This window comes from Equus przewalskii, chromosome 16, assembly GCF_037783145.1.
Source record: "Equus przewalskii isolate Varuska chromosome 16, EquPr2, whole genome shotgun sequence".
In the NCBI taxonomy this organism is placed as follows: Eukaryota; Metazoa; Chordata; class Mammalia; order Perissodactyla; family Equidae; genus Equus; species Equus przewalskii.
The window spans coordinates 145,556-173,496 of record NC_091846.1 but is presented as its reverse complement, the minus strand read 5'-3'; the positions used below and the strand labels follow the sequence as shown (position 1 = coordinate 173,496).

Below are 27,941 nucleotides of genomic sequence, written 5' to 3'. Positions count from 1 at the left end.
TCTGAAATACACAGGACAAGAAACAAAGGAAACGCAGGAGAACCAGAAAACGAACGATAAAATGGCAGCATTAAGCCCTCATATATCAATAATCACTCTAAATGTAAATGGACTGAACTCTCCAAAAAAAAGATACAGAGTGGTGAGATGGATTAAAGAACAAGACCCAACAGTATGCTGCCTCTAGGAAACATATCTCAGTTCCAATGACAAACACAGGCTTAGAGTGAAGGGATGGAAGACGATACTCCAAGCTAATGGCAAACAAAAGAAAGCAGGTGTTTCAATACTTATATCAGACAAAGCAGACTTCAAGGTAAGACAGGTAAAGAGAGACAAAGAGGGGCAGTATATAATGATCGAAGGAACATTCCACCAAGAAGACAACACTATAAATATCTATGCACCCAACACAGGAGCACCAAAGTACATAAGGCAATTATTAATAAACCTAAAAGGAGATATTAACAAAGAAAAAATAATTGTAGGGGACCTCAGCACTCCACTCAGATCAATGGATAGATCATCCAAACAAAGAGTCAAAAAGGAAACAGTGGAACTAAATGAAAAGCTAGACCAGATGGACTTTACAGATCTATGCAGAACACTCCATCCAAAAACAGAATACACATTCTTCTCAGGTGCACACAGAATAGTCTCAAGGATAGACCACATGTTGGGAAACAAGGCAAGCCTCAACAAATTTAAGATTGAAATAAGAACAAACATCTGACCACAGTGCTATGAAACTAGAAATTAACTACAAGAAAAAAGCTGAGAAAGGGACAAAAATGTGGAGACTAAACAATATGCTACGGAACAACCAATGGATTATTGAAGAAATTAAAGGAGAGATCAAAAAATATCTGGAGACAAATAAAAATGAAAACATCCCATACCACTCATATAAAGTGGTCCTAAGAGGGAAATTCATTGCAATAAAGGCCCACATTAACAAACAAGAAAAATCCCAAATAAGTAATCTCAAACTACACCTAATTGAATTAGAAAAAAACAACAAAGTCCAAAGTCAGCAGATGGAGGGAAATAATAAAAATCAGAGCAGAAATAAATGCAATAGAAACAAAAAAGACAGTAGAAAGAATCAATGAAACAAAGACCTGGTTCTTTGAGAAGATAAACAAAACTGACAAGTCCCTAGCCAGACTTACAAAGAAAAAGGAGAGAAAGCTCAGATAAATAAAATTAGAAATGAAAGAGGAGAAATTACAGTGGACACCACAGAAACACAAATGATTATAAGAGAGTACTATGAAAAGCTATATGCCAACAAATTGGACAATCTAGAAGAAATGCATAAATTCTTAGACTCTTACAATCTCCCAAAGCTGAATCAAGAAGAAACAGATAGTCTGAATAGATCAATCACAAGTAAAGACATCAAAACAGTAATCAAAAAGATCCTAAAAAAGAAATGCCCAGGACCAGATGGCTTCCCTGGGGAATTCTACCAAACATTCAAAGAGGACTTCATACCTATCCATCTCAAACTATTCCAAAAAATTAGGGAAGACAGAACACTCCCTAACACATTTTACAAGGCCAACATCACCCTGATACCAAAGCCTGACAAGGACAACACAAAAAAGGAAAACTACAGGCCAATATCGCTGATGAACACAGATGCAAAAATTCTCAACAAAATATTGGCAACCCGAATACAGCAGTACATCAAAAGGATCATACACCATGATCAAGTGGGATTTATATCAGGAACACAGGGATAGTTCAAAATTTGCAAATCAATCAAGGTTATACACCATATTAAAATGAGGACTAAAAATCACATGATCGTCTCAGTAGAATACTAGTGAACAGAGCAATAAAAACTACTGATACATGCAACAACATGGATGAATCTCAAAAACATTATGCTAAATGAAAAAGCCAGACACAAAAGACAGTATACTACGATTCCATTTATATGAAGTCGTAGAAAAGTCAAAATTATAGAGACAGAAATTAGATGAGTGTTGCCAAGGGTTGGGTGTGGACGAAGGGGACTGACTACAAAGGTGCATAAGGGAACCTTTTGGGGTAATGGAAATATTCTCTATCTTGACTATGATGATGGTTGTATATGACCACATGTTTATCAAAACTCATAACTGTGCACCTAAAAAGGGTGAATTTTTATTGTATATGTTATATCTCAATAACCCTAACTTTTATAAAAAATAAAATTCAGTGTAACATATTTAAGCATTTTTTCTCAATCTCTTCCTCTCCCTCACTTAAGACCTCTAGTGGAAAAAGGACAGGCCCTCTCTCTTCTGCTACTAGCTCCTCCAGTGTGAGGGTGGGAAACAGAAGCAAGATCACAGGTTGACCCTGTGATTGCTGGCCTCTGCTGGGTGTCACTGCTTCTCTGGCTTACCCTGACAGGCATTGCATGTGAGTGTTATCAAATATGGGCTTTCTTGAGGGCTATGTGTAAGAGTCCTTCAGAAGACCTCCTAGGGGCCACCCCACTGCACAAGTTCCTATTCTGGAAGAATTGCTTTGTCTTGACTCCAAACCCTCCCAGTCCTTCTCACCACCACTCTGCCCTTCTGTTTCTGGGGTCGCCTCAACCACTGGCCTGTTCTGGGTATTAGCACAATGGTTCAAGCCTGGTTCTCTTTCAAAGTATCCATCTGAACCCAGAAAAACTTCACATTTCTCCAAGTGGGAAAGCAGTCTACTCTATCCTGCCATTTCTCTTCCTAATTCTCTTCTCAAATAGGTACAAGAGGTTGCTCGAGCAGATGTTCCACCTAGAAATAAGATGCCAATCTCCTTTTCTTAGAAGTACCATCAGGGGCCAGCCCAGTGGTGTAGCAGGTAAGTTCGCATGTTCTGCTTTGGCGGCCCAGGGTTCACCGGTTCCCAGGTGCAGACCTACACACGGTTTATCAAGCCATGCTGTGGCTGGTGTTTCACACATAAAACAGAGGAAGATGGGCACAGCTGTTAGCTCAGGGCCAATCTTCCTCAGCAAAAAGAGGAGGACTGGCAGCGGATGTTAGCTCAGGGCTAATCTCCCTCAAAAGAAAGAAAAGAAGTGCTGTCAGTCTCTAGGAGCAATTTTCGAGGTTTCAGGGTCCCTTCAGGATGGAGGGAAAAGCCGCTCTACTCTTCAGTAGACTAACAACTCCAATTATTTTTCCCTCTATTTTTCCTGACTCATGAACAGGGAAAAACCTCCAAGTCTATGACCTAAGCAGATACCCAACAGGAAATGATATGTCAGTTTCCCTTTTGTGAACAAAGCACTACATATGAACTAAAATAAGTTTACAGGTCTACTTACCCTACTTCATAAGATGCTAGGCCCTCTTTGACTAGCTGGTCACTAATACTAGTAGGAGTCATTCCAGGAGCACCAAGAGAATCGAAAAGCTCAACCAACAGCACATTATCTTCCAGAATTTCTGTAAAACCATTAACACTAGTTTGGGGAAAGAAATAAATGTCGCAAAATACATTAAATGAAGCATTTTAAAAACCTGGAAACTTAATTTCTTTCATTTTACACAAAGGAGGTTTCTTGTTGAACAATGTCAAAGGCTCTCTCAAGGGGTAAAATTAGCATTTTGCAGACATAAAAGAACTGCCAATATTATCTGCAGCATACACAAATTAATAAAATTTTCATTTGAGATTACTGTGTGTTCTATAATAAACTGAAAACATTTAAAGCCGTTAGACTGAGAAAAATACAAATTGCTATATATTCACTGAAGAAGCACTCTGTTGTGTTTTTAAACTGTTTTATCAGATTCAGTCAAGTTCCAGAGGACAAAAGAAATGAATGAAAGTTAATTCAGGCCAGTGATTATTTGCAAAGGTCTATAGCTTTAGTTTAAAATAACAAAAATTCAATTTAGAACCCTTAATTAACTGGAATTTTTCCCCATCCCTCTGTTTTTAGGACAAATCATCTAACTTTTAATTTCTTTTAGAAAAGAAACTGGTTACTTGTTTATTGTATCTATTTCTTAAAGTAAACTGGGAGTTAGCTGAGGGTAAAGCTTACATCTCGTGCTTATTTACTTACTATTGTACATAATGGTACATACGGTACACAGAACAGAGAACCTGTTCCATAAGTATCTGAATAAATGACAGAGAACTCTCTTTAGGAAACACACACTTCTACACACTATGATCAGTTTATGCCTACACCTTCTATACAATGGTAGCTGGTGGCTGCTAGTCAGAATGATGATTCCACACGGAAAGATAAATTATTACCAGCAGTAACATCTTGTATTATCCAGGCATAAGAATACATATTAGGAAGCTTTTTTCAAGAGCTTAAAAATCATTCCTGACTACTTTTCAATCGACCAGATATATTATCTAGAAACAAAAGGCTAAGCAACACTGAGCCTCAACTTGATCTCCTTACTTTCTGTCTCATTTCCATCTCTTTAGTTCTTTGATCTCACACTTCCCATGTACCCAGTTCTTTATTCCAACAGGGCCAACTTTCCTTGCGTTCTGTACCTTTACCATCTTCCCTGCTCTGCTCCTAATTAAAATGTAAATGTCCCTTGCTTTAATAAGGCTCCCACTCTCATTTGTGGTAGTTCACTTCATTATAAATGTCCCAAACTTTCAATCTCATCGTTGGGCAGATTAATGCGGAAAGATATTTCAGGTCAGGCAGGGCCTTCTGGTACTCTTAAAATTGAATTACCTACGGTAATAACTATGGTACAACTAGCGTTTGGATGTTATTGGAATAACAATTAAGTGAGAAAGGAAAAGGGAGAGTTAATAAAGAAACCCAGAGAATCAGGTCTTGATAGGTTGTCCACAGGAGGGAACATTCAAAGAGGAGCTAAAAACCAACAGAATAAAATACCAAATGGGAAATTGTGAAGCAGAATTATCTAGGTTAAAGCCAGGTCAAAATCAGCAGAGGTTACTCAAGGTCTAAGAGGCCTTTAATTTACTGTTTATACCAGAGACAGATTTAGAAACTCTGTAGACTAAGGATTCAATTTCTATGATCATATTCCTCTTCAATGGAACTATTTCTTTAAAGCAATTTCTTGCATCAAAGTGAATAAACTACCACAGGTACGCCATCATTTCTAAATTGCATGACCTTGAGCACTTGATCTCCAAGCTTCAGTTTCCCCATTGTAAAGGAAGCTAATAATCTTATAATGGTTGGGTTCATTTAATGGTAGGATAAAAGTGAAAAAATGGATATAGGAAAAATTATCCTTGAAAGTCCCAGAAATCAACCCTAAGAGAACATGGTCTTGCGTACCCTGCACTAGTACTCATTAAGACCAACATGGACAATGTGGTCATAGCTCTGGAACACATCAAAATCGCAGATAAGTAACAGATTCCCAATCCCGCTATCCAAATCTCTTGGGACCAAACGTGTTTCAGAATTCTTCAAATTCAGAAAAGCTGTATAGAACATACACTGCATATTCTGTAATACACTCAGTGGATTCTGAGGCAGCAGCCCACAAACACACACTACTATCCTGAAGTGGAATATATGAATATTCACTGTAAAGGACATAAAGACTATATACATATATATATATATATCCTGTTAATTCAGATCAGGTTTTGCATTAAACTTTCCATTTTCAGAACCTTTTGGTTACAAAATTGTGGGCTAGTGATCAGCCTGTGTCTTAGACCCAAGCTGTTCCAAAAGTAATTTTTTTCAAACGATGCTGAGAGCCTACAGTTGAATTCACTTAAGAGAAATGAAAAAAAAATCAAAAACTATTTACCACTTATTTCCCACCTCCCCTCACTTTCCTGCAAAATAATCCTTAGCAACCATCACTCCAAGATTGGGGACAGAGCTCTAGCAAACATGCAAACAGATATAAAAGAAACGAATTCCTAATTTTAGGGCTTTCAAGAGGCCATGCTGAGGGTGACCTGATCTTTAATGGTGATTTTTGCCTCATGTGCTGATTTTAGACTCTAGAGCCTCCAGAATACATTATTCCATTGCACCTAATTCTCAGTAACTGTTCTCTCTCACTATTCTCACTGATAATACATTACATTTATTAGAAGATCTGGCAAATGTTATATCATGTTATTCTTATTTAAAATTACATATGATGACAGCAACAATTAAAAATGGAAACAGCTTACTAATAACTGAACATGTCATAAATTTATCTTGAGTCTTTTCTTCAAACTTTTCTTTAGCTTTTTTTGACCACTGCATTGTCCTTTTACATGGTTCAATATAGGCCAGCTTACATTTAATTGCCTGTGTCAAACAAAATTGCACCATTAAGAAACTAAACTTAATTTCTAGTTATTTTAGAATTAAAGTTTTATGTGCGTACAAAACTAAACGTTGTTTGAATTTACATATTTAGAAAATAAACAAATGTGCAAAGCTATCTATAACAGTACTTTATAAATGCAAATAATAGGAATCAACAGAGTATTTGGTTGAATGAATTACTGCACATTCAGATACCAGAATAATAAACATCCAGTGAAAGAATTACAGATACTTATGATACATTGTTAAATGAGAAAAGTAGACCATATATAGTCTAATCCCATAATTGTTAAAAACAATGCATTAGGGGCCAGCCCTGTGGTGTAGCAGTTAAGTTCAGCGTGCTCTGCTTTGGCAGCCCGGGTTCAGAGATTGAGATGCTGGGCATGGACCTACACCACTCATCAAGCCATGCTGAGGCAGAGACCCACATACAAATAGAGGAAGATTGGCACAGGCGTTAGCTCAGGGTTAATCTTCCTCAAGCAAAAAAAAGAGGAAGATTGGCAACAGATGATAACTCAGAGCGAATCTTCCTCACCAAAAAAAAAAAAAAAAAAGAAGAAGAAAGAAAAACACTGCATTTTAGAACTATATATATAAAAAATATTGAATAAATTGAGTGTTTCCCCTCATTTTGCTCATCAATATTTTAAAGTTTTTCCTATAACATTTTACCCATTTTTAAAATGAAAAATATTGGTTAATAATAATTCAAATACCACAAGAATAAGTGAATTCTTATCTCCAGGGAGCATGATTCCAAGAGAAGGATAAGTTTTTTCACTTATTCTTCCAGACTTCTTCCTCTTGCACATGTTATATGTACTTAAACATAAATAGGATCACAGTAAAAGTACTTCTGTAGTGAGCTTTTTCCACATAATACATCATACTCTTACCACATTATATAGGTATTTCAAAGTAACATATTAAAAGCTGTAGACCAGTAAGTACTTAAAAAGACACAAATCTATATATACATATATATTTATAATTAATGCTTATTGGCTAATATGTACACATCATTTCTTAAATAGTAACCATAGCAACTCTTTTCTATAGTCCATGTATCAAACATTAATAATAGTTAAGACAACACTTCTAGGGTAAAATGATTCTAAAAATACTTTCATATTGGTGCTAATATTCTATCTCTATGATTCACAACAAGTTGGTTACCTTCTCTGGGGGATTCAGAAATTCATCCTTTATTTTACGCATTTCTTTAAGTGTTACTTTTGCAGTATTGCCAAAGTCCACATATTTAACTTCAACTTCACGATGTCCAGGCAATCCTTCAAAAATTATAAAATTAGAAACTTGGAAAGAAAAGAGAGAATTATCTAGCAAAATTCAGATTGATCTATAGTCAACTAGATTGGAATACTTTTATGTTCAACATACAAACAATATTTTTTAGACTATAAAAAATATTTCTACTATGTGAACTTCAAAAAAATCAGTCATCATGCATAATTGTTCAGACTTAGTGAACGAGAAACTAACAATTTTTTTTGCTGAGGAAGACTGGCCCTGAGCTAACACCTGTTGCCAATCTTCCTTTATTTTGCATGTGGGACGCCACCACGGCATGGCTTGAGAAGCAATGTGCAGGTCCACGCCCAGGAGTCGAACCCACGAACCTTGGGCTGCTGAGCACATGACACCACCAGGCTGGCCCCAAGAAACTAACAATTTTAAGGTATCCAAAGGACAATCAAAATCAGGACAACAAAATAAATGGCTAGCAAATGCTAAATGTTATGGCCTAAAAGTTAAGAATTTGACTTTGAGTTAGACCGACTGGGTTAGGACCCCAGCTCAGTCACTTAAACGCCATGTGATCGTAAGGAAGCTAATTAATATCTCTAAGATATTAACCTGAGCAAGTTACTTTTTCTCTCTAAGCCTCATTATTTCATCTGTAAAATTGGTATACCAAAAGAATCAAATCTCATAAGACATTTTTTGAGAACACTTTGCAAAGCACTGGCACAAAGTAAGCACTTAATAAATGTCTACTGTTAGTGAACACAGGTGATCGAACAAGGAAAAAGATTTAATAATGAAACTAAAGATTCATTCATATAATGATATCTAACTGTAATATTTTTAAAAATTTTATTTTGGGGGATATTGGGAAAAACAAGCAGAGCAGACCCTGTTAATCTAGTTTCTATATTTTAGAGGATACCAAAGAAACCTGTGGAAGGTTCACACCCATGAAAGTTTGAATAAAGACCTATCACAAACTGACCTTTTTATAAATACTCAAAACATAAGGTTGACTTTAGCCTCTCTCAGCACACGTAGGTACAGTGCTACTAAACTTGGTGCCATCACTTTCAAATTTAAAGACTAATACAGTATACATAATTTCAATATGGGAAAGAGCACAGGCATTCTCTGCTCCTTGGTAAAAGCAGAAGCAGGTGGAATAACACTGGTACTCAAGACGACATTTCAAACAACTGAGGCCCTATGGTAGTGGGTATCTGTGGTAACTGAGAAGACATGCGCCACTGTGAGCGTAAGGAAAGAAGGTGAGGGGGCCTCTCCCTGCTTCTACTGGAAGCCTCATGCTAGGAGGACATTCTCAACCGCACCAGTGCCATTAGATTCTTAGCATTCCTCAAGTCTCTGAATGGAGAAGCAGTTTTAAATAAAATAAACAAATGGATATAGGATGGAATTTAAAGAACATTTTTACCCAAATTATCAATCATGTATGAGAGCAGAGTCAGGAGACATGGAAGATCTCAAAATTTACCTCCCATTTATTCTTTTTGATCCATCTTAATCAAAAGACACTCCACCAAAATAAGGGAGTAAACCGAAGAGGTACATATGGGATCCCGAAAACAAGAAATCCAACATAGGAGAACAATGAAGTGTATTGTCAGGTGAAATAAATTCCCAGGATAACAAAAGTGTAGTAAGCCTAGAGGAAGAGCAGTCTAATTGGAGCAGAAGAGAGAAGGATGTTTTCACCGTTAAGGAAAAAAAATCCAATTAACATTATCTGAAAAGTCTAATCATGTGGAAAATTGTTTTAAACTATCAAAAAATGTAGCCATAAATTAAAAGAAAATAAAGTGAAAAATTGATGCAATTATTAACTCAGAACTAAACAAAGTATACTTTAGGCTTAGCAGTGAAAATATTTACATAGAATATGGATTTAACTAAAAATTGAGATACAACTATGAGGGGGATAAGGAGGGGTGAAAAGAGTTATAAAAGACCTAAAATTGTTATCTAACATAATAAAAATAGATAATATCTAAGAATTAACAAAGTATTACATATTATTTAGAAGAAATAACATGGGTAAATAACAAAAGAAACAGATGAAAAAATTAAAAGCATTTGCCTTTTAGGAGAAGAATGGAGTGTGTGTAAGTTGTTAAGCATTATTTAGCTTTTTAAATAAGGTAGACAAAGCAAAAAAAAAAAAAAATGGTTAAGTCCTAGTCAAATCAAACAAAATCTAAGGAGCTAGAGATTCATCTCCCAACATTACCACTAGTTTTCTCAAGACAGATGACAGAGCAAAATAGTAAGACCAAATAATGTCACTTCCATGATTTAATGTGTATGAACTCAAATGGTATCAGGTTTTAGGCATTATATTTCCCTACAGAAATAGCATGCAATTTCCTACCAATGACTTTCGCTCGGTACCAAACTCCATCTTCAAATTTAGCTACACAGGCTTGATCTTGAACTGGACAGAGGATTTCCAGATTTTCCCCATCTTCACTTTTATAGAATTCCTCGATTGTCTTTAATAGAATCAAAAAATCCAGGCTCTCTATCTAAGAAATAAAGGGATTAAAGCACTGTAGTTTCACAGAAACTTAAAATTTAAATGTTGTATTACAGGCACTGCTCATAAAATTATGAAATGTTAGAATTTGAAGTAGACAAAAATAAATTATGTAATGTATATCTGAAAATATTTCATTACAGAAGTAGTATATAAAGTTAGCATATATAGACATAAAAATTTTTAAAAATCACACTCTTCCAGATATCTTAAGTGTATATCCTCCTAGATCTTTTTCTATTCACATACTTTCCAAACTTCTGTTTTTATCATAAGTATAAATTGATAACCTGCATTTTTCTATCAAATTCTCACCTTTTCTATTTCAGTTAAGTGTTCCTACTAAGTACTTCTAGATTGTATTTAGATTTCCCTAACTGACGAAAATCAGTTTCCAATCCAAGACTACACATTATATCTGGTTATCTTAATAAGGCTTTATTAACTAGCGTAGTGTTCCTTTGTTTTTAATGATGATATCTCGTTGAAAAGAGTTTGCTATTTTTCTGCAGAACGCTCCATCTTCTGGATTTATATGGTTATGCCCTCATGCTGTTATTTGCCTTTTTCCTTCAATGAGTAGGGTGTATCCCCTGAATTTCCCAAAAGTTGAAAGTTATATCTACAGGTTTGATGGTTTCAAGCCAAACCTTTTTGGCTAGAATACATCATAGTACACACAGGTTGCAACACATCAAAAGACATAATATTACTGACTCACTATTAATCTGCTAAGACTCACCTATGGATTGGAGTGATGATTCTGATCTCTCCATTGTATAGCCATGTTTTCCCCTTGTGGCTACCAGGTAACTCATGTAGGGCAATTCTGGCATTATATGAATATCCAGTTTTCCTATCAACCATCTATCTAATGGTTTTAAAGTGAATTGATAAGTCTTCTTCAAGTCAATAATTTCAGTAGGGGTTGTTTAATGACTGTGTTATTGAATAAAATAGAGCTTTCTCTTATTAAATTTACTTTAAAGCATAGTTCCTAAAGTGACCTTATTTGGAGATATCTTTACAGAGACAATCAAGTTAAAATGAGGTCGCTATGGCAGGCCTTAATCCAATATGATTGGTGTTCTTATTAAAAGGGGTAGATTTGGGCACAGAAACAAACACAAGAGAATGCATGGGAAGATGAAGGCAGAGACTGGGGTGAGGTAGAAGCCATGGAACACCAAAAATTTCCTGCTAACCACCAGAAGCTAGGAGAAAGGCATGAAATAGATTCTTGCTCACATCCCTCAGGAGGAACCCACCCTACTGACAACTTGATCTCATACTTTTAGACTCCAGAACTGTGACATGATAAATTTACGTTGTCTAAGCCATTTGTGGAACTATGTTATGACAGCCATAGGAAATGAATACTGATTTTGGTACTGGAAAGTACAGTGTTGCTTTAAAAAAATACCTAAAAGGTGGCAGTGGCTTTGGAATTGGGTAATGGGTAGAGGAGAAAGAGTTATGAGGTGCTTGAATAAAAAAGTACAGATTGCCTTGAAAAGACTGTTGGTAGAAATATGAATGTTAAAGGTACTTTGGGTGATATCTCAGAAATGAGGAACATGTTATTGGAAACTGGAGGAAAAGGCAATCCTTGGTATAAAGTGGTAGAGAACTTAGCTGAATTGTATTCTGTTGGATGGTAAGTAGAACTTGAATATTTTGCTGAAGAAATCTCTAAGCCTGGTTTCTCCTTGCTGCTGATAATAAAAGGTGAGAGGACAGACATAAATTGAAGGAGGAACTGTTAACCATTAAGGTCAGAACTTGAAGATTTAGAAAATCCTAGCCTATCCATATTGCAATAAATGAGAAAGCGTGCTCTGGAGAGAACACCAAGGGTGTGGCTGGATACTGTTTGCTCAAGAGATTATGGGTGTGTGACTGGTGACTCCAATCAATCATTTCAGCAGAAACACCGCAAACTTGAAGTAAAGGGGACAGTGATGAGAAGAAATGAAGGAAGACGTGGGACTTTTGGGATTCTACAGGCAGGAAGTGAGCTGATAAAGCTATGTGCTCATGAACATGTGTTATCTTCCAAGAAAAAGAAAGAATGACCCTGAAGGTGGCTGAGAGGCTGGCTTGACCACCACTGCTACCACTGGCTCAAAGGGCACAGGCGTGCAGGTAGGGCTGTCTCCTCCTCTGTTCCAGGGACAGGGCTTCCTCCTGGGTTCCAGAGGGTGAGGATGCTGCTAGGGCTGAGGGGGCATGACCACCACCCAAGTAGGACTGGAGGACAGGGCATCCAGCTAACAAGAACTATTCTCAAGTCATAAGAATCGAATAGAATTTGCCCTGCTAAGTTTTGGACTTGTCCGGTCTCACAGATTCAGAGATGGAGAGGAATTTTATCCTAGCTTGAGTGATACTCGATTCTTACCTACACCTGATTTAGATGATGAAATCTGGGACTCTGAGTTGGTGATATTTATATGCGATTTTGGACTTAAGAGTTGATGCTGGAATGATTAAGACTTTTTGGAATGTTGGAATGGGGTGAATGTATTTTGCATGTGGAAGGAAATGAATTTTTAATAGAGCAGGGGGTGGACTATTACGGGTTGAATTGTGTCCTCCCCCCAAAAATGTCAGAATTCTAACATCCCAGTATCTCAGAATGTAATCTTATTTGGAGATAGAATTTTACAGTTTATCAAGCTAAAATAAGGTCTTAGGTGGGACCTAATTCAATATGACTGGTGTTTTTACTAAAAAATTAAAAATTACAGATCCAGCAAAACTGTCCTTCAAAATCAAGGCATTCACACATAAACAAGAGGTGAGGGAGTTCACTAGCACTAGACCTGCTCTATAAGAAATGCTAAAGGGAGTCCTTCAGGTGGAAATGAAGAGATGCTAGAGTATAACACATGAAGATATAAAGATTTGTGGTTAAGGTAAATGGATGGACAAATACGAAAGCAAGTATAATTTTAATTTTGATTTGTAGCTCCACTTTTATTTTCTACAAGATTTAAAAGACAAATGCATTATAATATTATAAATCTATGTTATTGAGCACACAATATATGAAGATTAATTTGTGACATTGTTAATATAAAAGGGGAATGGAACTGCACAGGAGTAGGGTTTGTGCAATTAAAGTTAAGTTATCAATTCATGTTAGACTGTTACAACTTTAGGATATTATATGTAATCCCTATGGTAATGATAAAAAAAACTACAGACATGAAAAACAGGAAATAAGAAGGGAATCAAAACAAGAAACTGTACTATCTGCATACCCATGTTCACTGTAGCATTATTCACAATAGCCAAGAGGTGGACGCAAAACAGATATTCATCAATGGATGAATGGATTAATAAAATGCGGTCTGTACACACAATGGAGTATTAGTCAGCCTTAAAGAAGGAAATCCTGTTACAGGCTACAGCATGGATGAACCTCGAGGGCATTATGCTAAGTGAAATAAACTGGCCACAAAAAATGAAATTCTATATAAATCAACTTATATAAATAGTCAAATTCAAAGAAAAAGAAAATAGAATTATGGTTGTCAGTGGTTGGGGGTAGGGGAAAACGGAGAGCTGTTGTTCAAGGGGTATAGAGTTTCAGTTTTGCAAGACGAAAAAATTCTAGAGCTCCATTGCACCACAATGTGAATACAGTTAGCACTACTGAACTGTACATTTACAAATGGTTAAGATGGCAAATTTTACGTTTTTTATGACAACTGTTTAAAAAGTTGAAAAAAAATGACATTACAGAAAATCAAACACCAAATAGAGCAGAAATGGAGGAAATGAGAGACAAAATAGCTATAAGACATACAGAAAACAAATAGCAAAATGGCAGAAGCCCTTCCTATCAGTAATTACTTTAAGTGGATTAAACTCTCCAATTAAAAGGCAAAGATTAGCAAACAGATTTCTAAAAAAGGACCCAACTATTTTCTGTCTACAAGATACTCACTTTAGATCTAAAGACATACACAGGTTGAAAGAGAAAGGATGGAAAAGGTATTCCATGCAAGAAGTAACCATAAGAGAGCTGAGGTGGCTGTGCTATTGTCAAACAAAATAGACTTTAAGTCATATAATATTACAAGAGACAAGGAATGATATTATATATTGATAAAAGGTCAATTCACCAATAAGGATATAACAATCATAAACACATATGCACTAAACATCAGAGCCCCAAAATATGACACAAATAATGCCAGAACTGAAGAAAGACAGTTCTACAATAACAGTAGGAGAATCCAATGCTCCATTTTCAATAATAGATAAAACTACAAAGAATATCAAGAAGGAAATAGATTACCTGAACAACACTATAAACCAGTTAGACATAACAAACACACACAGACACTCCAGACAACAGCAGGATACTCATTTTTTCTCAAGTGCACATGGAACATTCTCAGGATAGACCATATGTTAGGCCACAAAACAAGTCTTAACCAATTTTAAACAGTGAAATCATACAAAGTATCTTTCCCGATCACAATGGAATGAAACCAGAAATTAACAGGAAAATAACCCTGGAAAATTCACAAATATGTGGAAATTAAACAACATACTCTTAAATAACCAAAGAGTCAAAAAAGAAATCACAGGAGAAATCAGAAAATACCTTGAGACAAAAAAAAAAGAAAACATGGCATACCAAACCTTGAGATGCAGCAAAAGCAGCAGTAAGAGGGAACTTTATATTGTAAATGCATACAGTAAAAAAAAAGATCACAACCAACCTAACTATAAAACAGCAAAGAAGGAAAAAAATAAACAGAAGGAAGAAAATAAAGATTAGAGCATTGATATAAACAAAATAGAGAATAGAGAAACAACAGGGAAAATCAACAAAACCAAAAGTTGGTTTTTGAAAAGATCAACAAAACGGATAAAACTTTGACTAGATTTACCAAGAAAAAAGAGAGAGAAGACTCATACTACTAAAATCAGAAAGAAAGTAGACACATTACTTCCAATTTTAAGAAATAAAAACAATTATAAGAGTCTACCATGACTAGAAACACAAACCTACCAAGACTAAATCACGAAGAAATAGAAAATCTGAGCAGATTTATACCTAGTAAGGAGATTGAATCAGTAATCAAAACCTCCCAATAAAGAAAAACCTTGGACCAGATGGCTTCACTGATGAATTCTACGACACATTTAAAGAATTAACACCAATCCTTCTTGATCTCTTCCAAAAAACTGAAGAGGGAGAAACTCATCCTAGCTCATTCTAAGAGGCCAACATTATCTGATATGAAAGCCATATGTGAAGACACTGTAAGAAAAGAAACCTACAGACAAATATCCCTTATGAACACTGATGCAAAAATCTTCAACATAATACTAACAAACCAAATTCAGCAGCATATTAAAAGGATTATATATCATAATCTAGGGGGCAATTATTCCTGGAATGCAATAATGGTTCAAAATACAAAAAAAATTCAATATACCACATTAACAGAGTGAAGGAAAAATAAAAACTATGATCATCTCAATTGATGTGGAAAAAGTATTTGACAAAACTGAACACCTTTTCATGATAAAAAACACTCAATAAACTAGGAAATGAGGGAAATTTCCTCAACATGATAAAAGCCATATGTGAAAAACTCAGATAACACTATATTCAATGGTAAAAGACAAATGCTCTTCCCCCCAGACAGAACAAGATAAGGATGCCTGCTTCTTCCAGTTGTATTCAACACGATATTGGAACTCATGGCCAGAGCTGACAGGCAAGAAAAAGAGACAAAAGGCATTCCACTTGGAAAAAAAGTAGTAAAATGATCTCTATCTGCAGATGACATGATTTTATATGCAGAAAATCCTAAAGATTCTACACACACATACACAAACTTGTTAGAATAAGTAAATTCAGCAAAGTTGCAGGACACAAAATCAAGACATAAAAATAATTTATTTCTACACAGCAGTAATGAGCAATCTGGAGAAGAAATCAAAAAAACAATTCCCTCTACAATAGAATCAAAAAGAAGAACAAACTTAGGAATAAAGTTAACCAAGGAGGCAACAGACTTGTACACTACACAGCACTGCTGAAAGAAATTAAAGACCAAAAAAAATGAAAAGATGTCTCACGTTCACAGACTGGAAGACTTTAATAGTGTTAAGATGTCAATACTACCCAAAGAAATTTATAATTCAAAGCTATCACTATCAAAATCCCAATGATGTTTCACACAGAATAGAAAAACCTATCCTAAAAGTGATATAGAATCTCAAGGGACCCCAAATTACCAAAACAATCTTGAAAAAGAAGAGCAAAGTTGGAGGGATCACACACCCTGATTTCAAAACTTGCTACAAAATTACAGCAATCAAAACAGTGTGCTACTGGCATAAGGAAAGACAGATAGACCAATGGAATAAAACAGAGAGCCCAGAAATAAACCTTCACATATATGTTCAACTAAATTTTGACAAACATGCCAAGACCATTCAATGCAGAACAGACCATCTTTTCAACAAATGGCACTGGGAAAACTGGATACCCGAATGGGGAAGAATGAAGTTGGACTCTTGTCTTACACCATATACAAAAATTAACTCAAACTGAATCAAAGACTTAAATGTAAGAGCTAAATTATAAAACTCTTAGAAGAAAACATGGGGAAAACCTTCATGATGTTAGATTTGACAATGATTTCTTGGCTATGACACCAAAAGCACAGGCAACAAAAGAGAAAAAGATAAATTGGACTTCATAAAATTAACAACTTCTGTGGATCAAAAGATGCTATCAAAAAAAGTGAAAATGCAACCCACAGAATGGGATAAAATATCTGAAAATGATACATCTGATAAAGAATTAATATCCATAATGTATAAAAAACTCCTACAACCCAACAACAAATAGTCAATCCAGTTTAAAAATGGACAAAGGACTAGAATAGATATTTCTCCAGAGAAAATATACAAATGGCCAATAAGCACATGAAAAGATGTGCTCAACAATACTAGCCATTGGGGAAATGCAAATCAAACCCAAATGAGATACTACTTCACACCCTTACAATGGCTATTATTTAAAAAAAACGAAAATAACAAGTGTTGGTGAGGATTTGGAGAAATTAGAACTCTTACGCATTGTTAATGTGAATGTAAAATGGTGCAGCTCCCATGGAAAACAGTTTGACAGTTCTTTGAAAAGCTAAACAGAATTAAAATAAAATCCAGCAATTCCGATCTTAGGTATATACCCAAAGGAACTGAAAGCAAAGACCCAAACAGAATCTTGCACACCCATGTTCACAGCAGCATTATTCACAACAGCAGAAAGGCTGAAACAATCCAAATGTCTATTAAGAGATGAATGGATAAACAAATTGCAGTAGATACATACCATGAAAACCATGAAAACGAACTAAATTTTGACACATGCTACAACATGTAAATATTACGCTGAGTGAAACAAGGGAGATGCAAAAGGAAAAATGTTGCATGTTTCCACTTAGGAGGTACCTAGAGCAGTCAAATTCATCAACAAAGACAGAAGAACAGAGGTTATCAGAAGCTGGTGGGAGGGAAAAGAGAGTGTTATTGTTTAATGGGCATAGAGCTTTGTTTAGGATGATGAAAAAGTTCTGGAGATGCATAGTGGTGATGGTTGTACAACTATATGAATGTACTTAAAGGCAGTGAACTGTACACTTAATGGTTAAAATGGTAAATTCTATGTCATATATGTTTTACCTCAATTTAAATAAAAGACACAGTAAAAAAAAATTTCAACAGAAGAATACATTCAAGGCCTAACTTAGTGTCAAACAGCAGACTTCAACTCATCTGGGGAGCCTGCATAGTGTGGTGCAGTGCTTCAGATGACAGGCTCTGAATGATGCTGCACTACCCAGTTCAATCCTGGCTCAATCCTTTTATAGCTGCGTAGCCTCAAGCAAGTTGCTTCATCCCTTTGGTTCAAGTCTCCACATCTCAATGAAGATAACAGTATCTTTCTCACAGATTGTCGTGAAGATTAATGAGTTAATTCTCACAAAGCATTATGGCCTTTAAAATGAGTTAATTCATAAAAAGCACTGATGCAAAGAGATCAATAAGGATGAACTCTTATTGTTAGTAGCTACCTGAACAAACCCATCAGTCATACATTCAAAATTTAATATGAAATGTCTTTAAATCCATTTTGGTGTTTAATACAGAAAATTACCAAGTAATAATCAGTACATTCTCAGATATACATGATCAGAAACAGGTTTTTATCATTTTATTTTGATTTGTCAGCTCTATGTGCTTTCCTAGTCTGTAGATTTCAGAAGGTTGCAAGAAACATTTATATGTTGGGTATCCTTCATTCTTTTCCCTCTATATTTTACTAACTTGCATGATGAAGAGTTCCTTCAATTTACTATGAATCACATGAAGTTCTTGTTTAAAATTCAAGCCACTATGGAAAACAGTACGGACATTTCTCAAAAAATTAAAAACAGAAATATCATATGACCCACCTATCCCACTACTGGGTATTTATCCAAAGAACTGGAAATCAACAATTCAAAGAGAATTATGCACCCCTATGTTCCTTGCAGCATTATGCACAATAGCCAAGTGCCCATCAACTGATGAATGGATAAAGAAGATGTGGTGTATATACACAATATAACACTACTCAGCCATAACAAAACACAAAATCGTCCCATTTGCAACAACATGGATGAACTTTGAGGGTATTATGTTAAATGAAATAAGCCACACAGAGAGAGATAAGCACCACATGATTTCACTCATATGTGGAAGATAAACACATCGATAAAGAGAACAGATTAATGGTTACCAGAGGGGAAGGGGGTTGGGGGATGGGCGAAAGGGGTAAAGGGGCATATATATATGGTGATGGATAAAAATTAGACTATCGGTTGTGAGTTCAATGCAGTCTATACAGAAACTGATAAATAATAATGTACACTCAAAATTTCACAATGTTATAAACCATTATGACTTCAATAAAATAACTGAAAAAAGTTGCAGTTATTAAGAAACAAATTTATAGAAGATTGAGAGTGGTTTGGTTGCTCTAAGATTCATACTGGCCACTCATTTCTATTATACATTTCCACTTAAAATTTGAAAAAATATTTTGTCTCAGAGGAACACTATGTACTTACCAACTGAAGATAGAAATCAGTAGGACTGTTTATATGACAAACCATAACTGAAACATCTGTCCTTTCTTTAGGCAAAATTGGTGGATGATAGTTTAAAGTCATATTTTTTTCAGAGTGACTTCTTGGTGATTGTGACCTAAACCTAATTAAAAGCATAATTAAAAGCATAAGCAAAAGCCATTTTCCTAAAGTCTCTCTTCTCTCAGTGACTTGATCTGAAGAAAGGATTTGTACATACATTTATCTACCAAGAGTACTCCCTTCCAATTTCTCTCTTCAAACTTGTAACATTTCTTGGTATTGCCTCTAATTATCAAACCAGGTTAAATAAGACATCAAGTCTCAAAACTCAATAATTAACCTTCAAATCGGTGTTAGGACATTTTCAAGCTGGACCTGTATGTCCTGCTCAGATTCAGAGTTCTTACTCTTTTGGTTGAATTAATAATCACAGTCTAGAAGAGCACTCAGTAAGGCCAGCTGAGCAGTCTCTGTGGCTCGTTGCAGCTCCAAGACCCTACTTTTATTTATCCAGAATGGAACCTAGTTGGGTCACTTCTAGAGTCATGTAATCCTCAAAACAGAATGTTAGTATCCTTCACTATCTCTATGGTTCCTTAGTCATCTTACTTCGCTCACCAGAGACGAGTGAGGAAAGAAACTTTAAGCAGCTATTCTAGATTCATACATGAAATACACAGTGGTGATCATGAATTTATTCCAAAGGTTAGAAAATTTAAGTCAGGAACTGTTAAACTATAATTCTTGAAATCCTAGTGGAACTGCTTATGAAGTTATCTAGAATCTAAAAATGTTCAGTATCTACAAATAGTTTCTATTTTGAGCTAATTTCTCTATTTCCTTAAATCAAATGACCTGAATGCAGTTTTCACAGACAACCGTACCTAGAAAACTCTCTGATAGCAGCATTTTTAACCTCTTACAATACACTGACATTCACTTTAGGGCCCGTAGTGTTTAAAGGTAAAATCTGCTATCCCAATTTATAGCTATAATTTCAAAAAGTATTTAAGTTCTAGTAGTTACCAACCTTGCCAGTTCCATAAAAACTAAAGCATCTCTAAGAGACACAGGCATGTCACTGCTTATTTTATTTGTTGGTGGTTTCTGCAGATCTACAATAAGCACGCCATCTTCTTCTCTGAACACTTTCATTAAAACAGCCTTGTTATTTACCATTTTCAAAAACTCTACTTTAGCTTCTTCTCCCCAGCCTTCATTCTGTGGAAGAAATAAAATTCCAACGAACTTAGTAACTATATTTAGCTCTAATGGTACAATGCTCTAGATTTAGCTTTAAAATCAACCAAAGGCTGCAAATTTGAGCAAAGGCACTGCACCAAACATAGATATTAGAAGCAGGAGGGACCACATACCCAAGGACAGTCTTTTCATATGCACAATGTATGGATCATACTTTGATTGTATAAACACAGTCTCAAGGGGGCCATAAGCTGCTGTACTTTAAGATTAAGTTTTGCTTCTGAATATTAATATGAGATTATAAATAAAGACTTTAAAACAAAATAAGTATTACATATGAATTTTCCACTTGAAAATTCAAAGGTCATTTTGAAAGCATAATGGAAATCATGTAATACAATCAAGATATTTATAATCATCAGTTAACTTAGTTTCTATTACTAGTAATATACGAGGTATATGCTTAAACAACAAAGAAAAATATTTACCCATTGAAAAAATTCTTTTAAGTTCATCTTTGAACCTTTAAGTACCCATACCCAAAGTAAATTTCAAGGGTCAAAATTATACATTCCTTAAAAACAAAAAATAATAAAACATCTTTATAAAGATTTTATGAATATAAAAGCAAAGCCTACTCAGAATAGAAAATGCAAAAAAAGTATAAAAGACAAAATTTAAAAAACCAGCTTCACCATTTTGAGGAAAATACCAGTGCCAATATTTTAATGTGTTTCCTTTCACTTTTTTATTCACTTATTCATTCTTTCAAATATTTGTTGAATGCCTACTATGTGCTAGGTGATGTGCTAAGTGCTGGGAATACAATGATAAGCAAAGACACTGACTCTTGCTTTCACAGACTTTATGATAATATAACTGCTTAACATATATTCTTACATACAATTCTTGTCTCCTAGGAGTTCTTGAACTTGCTGGGGAATGATATTCATAAATAATACAAAGTAGAATGCAATATGGGCAATAAACAATGAACAAAGTACCATGGAAATACTGAAGAATGTATAGAAACACAGGCCACACCATATTTTAAGTTTATTTTTCTCTCCCTATTTGACTCCAAAATTTAGTGGTTTACTTGGATATTTCACCCATCATTATGTGCATATATGCTTATTCAACTTAATTTCCCATTATGAATGTTTCCAATTGTTGAAAGTAAAGTTCATTTCCTTTTTTATTGGCACCAATAGTTTATTATGCAAAATACACTTACCAAGAGAACTGGTTCCTTGAACCTATACTCAGCAATCTGATCTGCAACACATAGCTAAAATTGGAATATTTAGCCCCCAAAGAAGAGTCTCACTTACTGAAGTCTGTGGAACAATGTCTTTCAATGAGCATGGCTGTGCTAATGGCTGGATGTCTTTCAGCAGCTCTTCAACATACGGTTCAGATTTCCTCAGAACCAGACATAAGTCATTTAGTACTATATGCTGCTCAGCAATGTGTTCTGCTCTCACATGGGTATCACCAACTCTAGGAGGAATTCAAGTAATGTTTATTGAAAATGCTGCTTTAAACCCAAACTTGCTTTCCCCCATAAAAGGTATGAATTTCTGAAAGTACTCTCAAGTTAAATCTTCTAGAAAGTTATATTCTAATTCATACTATCTTATGAAATAGATTTAATCTAGCTTTTGTAAGTACATTGTTTCTACCTATAAAATTAAATGTCAACTGCCTTTATCTGAATTGTCTTTCATATACCAATTCAGTTTAAAATTAAAGGGCATAATGACACCCCAAATAAAAATCTATTTACTTATATAAGCTATGACCATTAAATACAGTGACCATACTATAGTTAATACTGGTCCTTACTACAGAAATATTTGCAGTTTTATTTTCCCAGAAGACTGAGGGAAATATTGTGAATACCCTGAGTGAGTTAGATGCTACGCCACTTTAATAAACTATAAAAATCCTTTACTCAACACCCTGCAGCTAACAGTAACACTTTATTTAAAAGAACGATTTTTGCACTTTGAGCTATCATTCCCTGCTTTGAAGTAACACAGAAGGCACTTAAGTTTGGATACATCAAAAAGCTCCTTGTTCAGGCTCCCCATCTAGTAACACTGATAAATGATAATACTTTACTAATTTAACAATTAGACAAATTATAAAGCAAAATAAAAAGTGTATGCCTTGGAAGTGAAGAATGACAAATTACTCCTCTCTACTCCTTCCCAATTTTCTTTATTCTTTACTATTCCCCCCAAATCACAAATGTTTCTAAGCAGACCAGGAACAGAAAATAACTATAAAATATCATACCCTGCAACAATTAGAACTTCAGAATTTCCAAAATCTACCATGAATATTTGTATTAGTGCAACTTCACGGACTGAGAATTTGGTTGGACTACAAAGTTTTCTAATATTTTCACTTGCTATTGGAATTAATTCAGTGATAGTTCCTCGACACCACATTCCATTTTCAACACTGTTGACAAATATTCTTGCACCTAAATGAGGGAGACAAATCATTAATATTTATGGAGAAAAATTCCTAATAAGCTCTAATTTATGAACACGTACATTAGTTCCATGCTAAGAAGTCTTAATTCATTTATTTACTGATGATATAGTACTGTGTCAAGTGCTACGAGAAGGATAAAGATAATATATTATGATAGTTTCTGTCATACAGAAACTTACGAGCTACATGGGGAGGTGAAAACAAAGAATACTTAGGTTACTCATCGCGAATCTATGTTTTATGAACTATAATAAAGATGAATGAGACTGTCCTGCCATCAAAAATCTCAAAAAAGGAAAAGAGACAGGCAAATAAATGACTATAACACACTGTACTTAGAACAATAAAGACCTTCTATCCTGGTGCACGTACACATACACACGTACAGATATACATACAGTGAAATTTGTAAAATACTTTGGCATAAAAGAAACAATTACCTTCTCTTGGTAATGGGAGTGAGAGTAAACGAACAATGAAAGGCAGAATGTGAAATGCCAAAATTAAGAAATTAATACACAGTGGAGTTCAGAGAAGGGGAAGATGAACCAAGGACCCAGCTGCAGAGGAAGACGATATGGAAGGATCAGATGAATTACAAATTAATAACCAGGAAAAAAAGATTAAGGAAGAAAGAGGCCTGAATTTGAATGCCTACTATAAACTTGGCAATGTTCTCAGACTTTTATGTTTGAATTCACCTACTCCCCATAACAACCCTACGGTGATGGTGCTTCCATCACATAGGTGCTAGGCAAAGAGGATGAAAATCTAGCCTGGGCCATATGGCTACTTAGAAGAGGTAGCAGAAGAATCCAGGTAGTCTTAAGAGCCAACCCTCTTAACAACCCAGCCACGCATCCGAGATAGATTTGGCAAGACTTGATCACTGATTATACACAGAGGGATACAGTATAATCTCCTCTGTATACGCTAATAAAAACAGGATAGCTGAGAGGTACATCAGGGCAGCCTTTTAATTTTAAGTTCTATCAAACATTTGTTTGGCCTTCAGACTGTCATCAACCCTTCTCTTACGCTGATATACCACATAACCAATATTCTTAGTTTTAAACTAGATGCTTTTAAACCATTCTGTTTTGCAATAGATAAGAGAAAAGCTTGTTGAAGCCATTTGTTGTTCTTTATAATGAAGAACACAGGTAGGAAAAGGGAACAAGAGGATACTCTGCTCAAGTATCATATCACATTTCTTCCCTTATCACTAATTTCTCAAAATAAAAATGAGTATTTAAATCAGGTATATTTACCTTGAAATAATAATTATCTTTGACAACTTAAAACAAAGGACGACGTTTTGGTTTTCTCAGAACATTTTCTGAATCTAAACTGAGCTCTTCTAGGTATTAAATTTTGAAGAATTATTTGCAGCCACAAAAATTAAGCTTAATATTATCTTTCTCTCCTCCTAGATACTCATAATTTAAACATTATTTTTTAACTTTTAAAATTATTATTCATTTTCAGAAGTACACGATGTCCTAGTCTTCTGATATTCTGAAAAGCTATACAGATGAGCTGAGAGTTAATCACACTTTTAAAGAACTACTACATAAGGCTAAACAGATGATACTTTTTGGTATTAGTTATATGTCGGCATTGATTGCTATTAACAGAATGAGAAAAATGCTCTATAAATCAAACAAATCATAGCTTCATCTTATTACACAGTATAATCAAATTTAGTCAACAGTGTTATAAAGAAAATATTTGTAATGAAAGCCTAAATTATGGCAAATTACACATACTCTTAGAATTAAGATGGACTGATTAAGTTTACTGATTACCCTCCATGTGGCCCTAGTAAACGGATGCCACCGTCCTCCTGCATCTCAGTTAAGTGTGCAATGACATCCTCAACATTCACACGTGGACAGCAAGGACTGTATCACACTATGAGGAATCAACTTAGAGGAACACTTTCCCCTGGAGACTAGGGGGCAAACTACATAACCTGTCACAGGTCTTGTAATTTAAATAATAACTCGTCTTACTCCACAATGGAGCTTTTGTGTATATCTCACTCAGTGACCAATTTTAATGTTTAGCCAAGTTAACTAAATAAAATTTAACTTATGTTGAATAATTCCAAAACTTTTATGCTTGGTTTACAAATATGTAATATAAAAAGTCTGTATGGTTTGGCCAAATATTACAATATTTAAATAGACTTCATATTTTAACTTGGAGTAATCTTTCATTACCTAGCTCCAAAATGTCAGAAGGATCAAGCTGTAAACTCTTACTGCAAAACTGATTCACCTCCTTTTCCAGTACTGTTGCATCTTTTATTTGTGAATACTTCCGAATGTAGAAGTGGCAAGGATGTATTACATGGCTTACAAAAACCAGCTCTGGAGAGCCTGGATAAGAATATTTCAACCACATAAACCATAAGTTAGAAAAGAATTCACAGAAACTGAATGCAATATCCTCTAAAAGAGTAAGTAAGTGTCTCATGGCATGCAAACTCTAGAATACTTAGGCCCCACAAGAGTCCAAACCCCAAACAATAACTAGACTGATAAAACAAATAGATCCCACTTTCAACAATGATTTCTTTAGCAACCTGAACTGCAAATATCTTATTTTACTTGCAAAATATGTTAAATAAGTAATACTGCAATTCATGTGGTAGTTAGGTCCTAAAGTCAGAGTATATGCTACAACTCTACTGTATTACAACAACACCCAAATCCCCTTATCAGGTTAGAAAGGTGTGAAAATATGTCTGGGCAAAGCCAACATATCAAGCAGCATTTAGGGGAAGATGTGTGTGTTTTGGTGGAGGGAGGGGTGGGGTAGAGTATAAGACAGTGAGAAATATTTTGTATATAATAGTAAATAAGCCAAGGGTTTCTATTGATATGAAAAGATCCCCAGAATATAATGTTAAGAAAGGAATTAAAAGAACAGAACAGCATGTATGGTTTGCTATGTTTTGTGCAAAAAAACAACAAAATAAGAGTTAGAAAAATAATACAGGTGTATTTGTTTGTATATGCATAAGGAAACTCTGGAAGGGTGGGAGAGAATGGATGGAACAGCTTAGGGGAAAAGTTTCACCGGGTATTTTAATATATATATTTAATTTTGAACAATGTAGGTGTTTTATCTAATAAAAATGTTTAAAACACAAAGACTAGGAGGCGGGCCAGCCCCATGGCCTGGTGGTTAAGTTCAGCACGCTCCACTTCGGCGGCCCAGGTTTGGTTCCTGAGTGTGGACCTACACCACTTGTCGGTGGCCATACTGTGGCAGTGACCCACATACAAAATACAGGAAAACTGGCACAGATGTTAGTTCAGGGCCAATCTTCCTCAGCAAAAAAAAACCCACAAAAAAGAAAACAAAGACTAAGAGGAGTGGAATTGGAGATCTCCAAGTATAGATAAATAAAAATTGAACAAATGAATCATTTTAACTATTCAAAATAGATCACAAAGAATAATGCTCATATTGAGGATGGGGTAAAAAGATAAGTATGTGTAACTGGGGAGACAGTTGAGAGAAGTGTTATAAATTTCAGAAATATTTTCACCAATAAGCCAAAATTTTTAACATTAAAAAGGAATAAGTTCTACTTATCAGTAAAATTCATTTTACTTACTGCTTCACACTACACAAGCTGCCATACATATAGCAAACTCTACTATATCAAGTTTTGAGTTGTTAAAGTACCTGCTTTTGATCCAAAAGGAACAGATGATTTTTTCTGAAGAGGCTTTTTTGGATATTTAGGTGTCTCCACAAGATAATCTGTGACGCAAGCTTCATCAAAATAGGAAATAAAGGCAATTGTACTAATTTTATTAAGTTGACAATGGCACACTGTTGTTTAAAAACCCCTACTTGAACAGGCAAAATATTGGAATGGCAAGACCTCTTGTATTCGTAGGTAAAGTCACGATAGGTTTCTTAACTCAGTAAGATATCAGTGATAATAATACAGTGGAAATGAGAGAAAAAGGCATGTTCTTTTTTTGTATTCGAAATGTCATTCTGGAGAGTCAACCAACGAAACAGATGGGATGGGGGGGACCAAAGTGGATCTTGCAAAGGGTCCCGTATAACCACACACAGTAGTGTCTCTCATGTTAATGGAGAGAACATCAACACTGGAAGCCTAATCCAACAGTTACAATACGTTTAAATGTTACAAAACAGATGCTATTATACTCACAATAGTTCATTTTATGACAAATTATATCTCAGAACAAAGTTTTAAGAGAAGCTGTTCTTAAATTTAAGGACAAAGTCATCAGACTGCTTCTACAAATCTCTCTCATTTATTTATATTTTCATCTTTTATACAAGGTTTATACATAGAACACTAAAAAGTCAAATATTCCCATTAAACCAAATGTTAAATTTACATGTCAGAGTTTAGCTGTATCATTGCATTAAAAATAAAAATTATCCTAACTTTGGAAAATGTAAAAGTGGGAGCATGGAATCAACAGGTGTTAACTCATAATGAGGTGTAAGATAATAGCAACGTGCTTCTGTAACGTATAGGGACAAAAAAGTACTGATTTTGTTTCTAACTATAGATATGATATATTGTTCCCATGCTTTTGTTTTTCACTCACTTTCCAGGTTTTCTTCAATAATTTCTTCAATTATCACATCAGGGCTAGATCCCATCTGAGGGAGAGCAGCAATGGTTTTAGAGGACATTGTTGCAACCACCTCTTTCTGTGGCTGGATGTCTTTGGCTTCTAAACGCACACTGTTGGTTTTCCGTTGCAAAGGAGCTGGTGAGGCTTCATTAGTTAGGACAGACATGTCAACCTTTTTCCTTTCTAGTGATGGGTATGAATCACGACAAAAAAGTTCCTTTTTATATTTCTTTTGACCATTCTGTCCAATTTCATTTTCTTGGGGATCACACCTGCTTAAAAATACA

The 27,941-nt window shown here is 35.1% G+C and overlaps 1 protein-coding gene across 4 annotated transcripts in view; it reads right to left on the bottom strand.

Annotated features, from left to right (window-relative positions):
* The window catches only part of RNF17 (ring finger protein 17), a 152,592-nt gene that overhangs the window by 72,789 nt on the left and 51,862 nt on the right, over positions 1–27,941 (bottom strand). For 2 of the 4 annotated variants that reach the window (XM_070577751.1, XM_070577750.1), the window contains exons 10-20: positions 27,625–27,929; positions 26,714–26,803; positions 25,237–25,395; positions 22,808–22,997; positions 21,838–22,006; positions 20,331–20,521; positions 19,280–19,421; positions 9,960–10,113; positions 7,475–7,590; positions 6,151–6,271; positions 3,314–3,434 (exon numbers count right to left, since the gene is read on the bottom strand). In XM_070577751.1, coding sequence (XP_070433852.1) covers positions 3,314–3,434; positions 6,151–6,271; positions 7,475–7,590; positions 9,960–10,113; positions 19,280–19,421; positions 20,331–20,521; positions 21,838–22,006; positions 22,808–22,997; positions 25,237–25,395; positions 26,714–26,803; positions 27,625–27,929 — 1,758 coding nt within the window. The remainder of the gene's footprint in view (positions 1–3,313; positions 3,435–6,150; positions 6,272–7,474; positions 7,591–9,959; positions 10,114–19,279; positions 19,422–20,330; positions 20,522–21,837; positions 22,007–22,807; positions 22,998–25,236; positions 25,396–26,713; positions 26,804–27,624; positions 27,930–27,941) is intronic. The other 2 variants (XM_070577753.1, XM_070577752.1) reach the window with 1 other exon arrangement.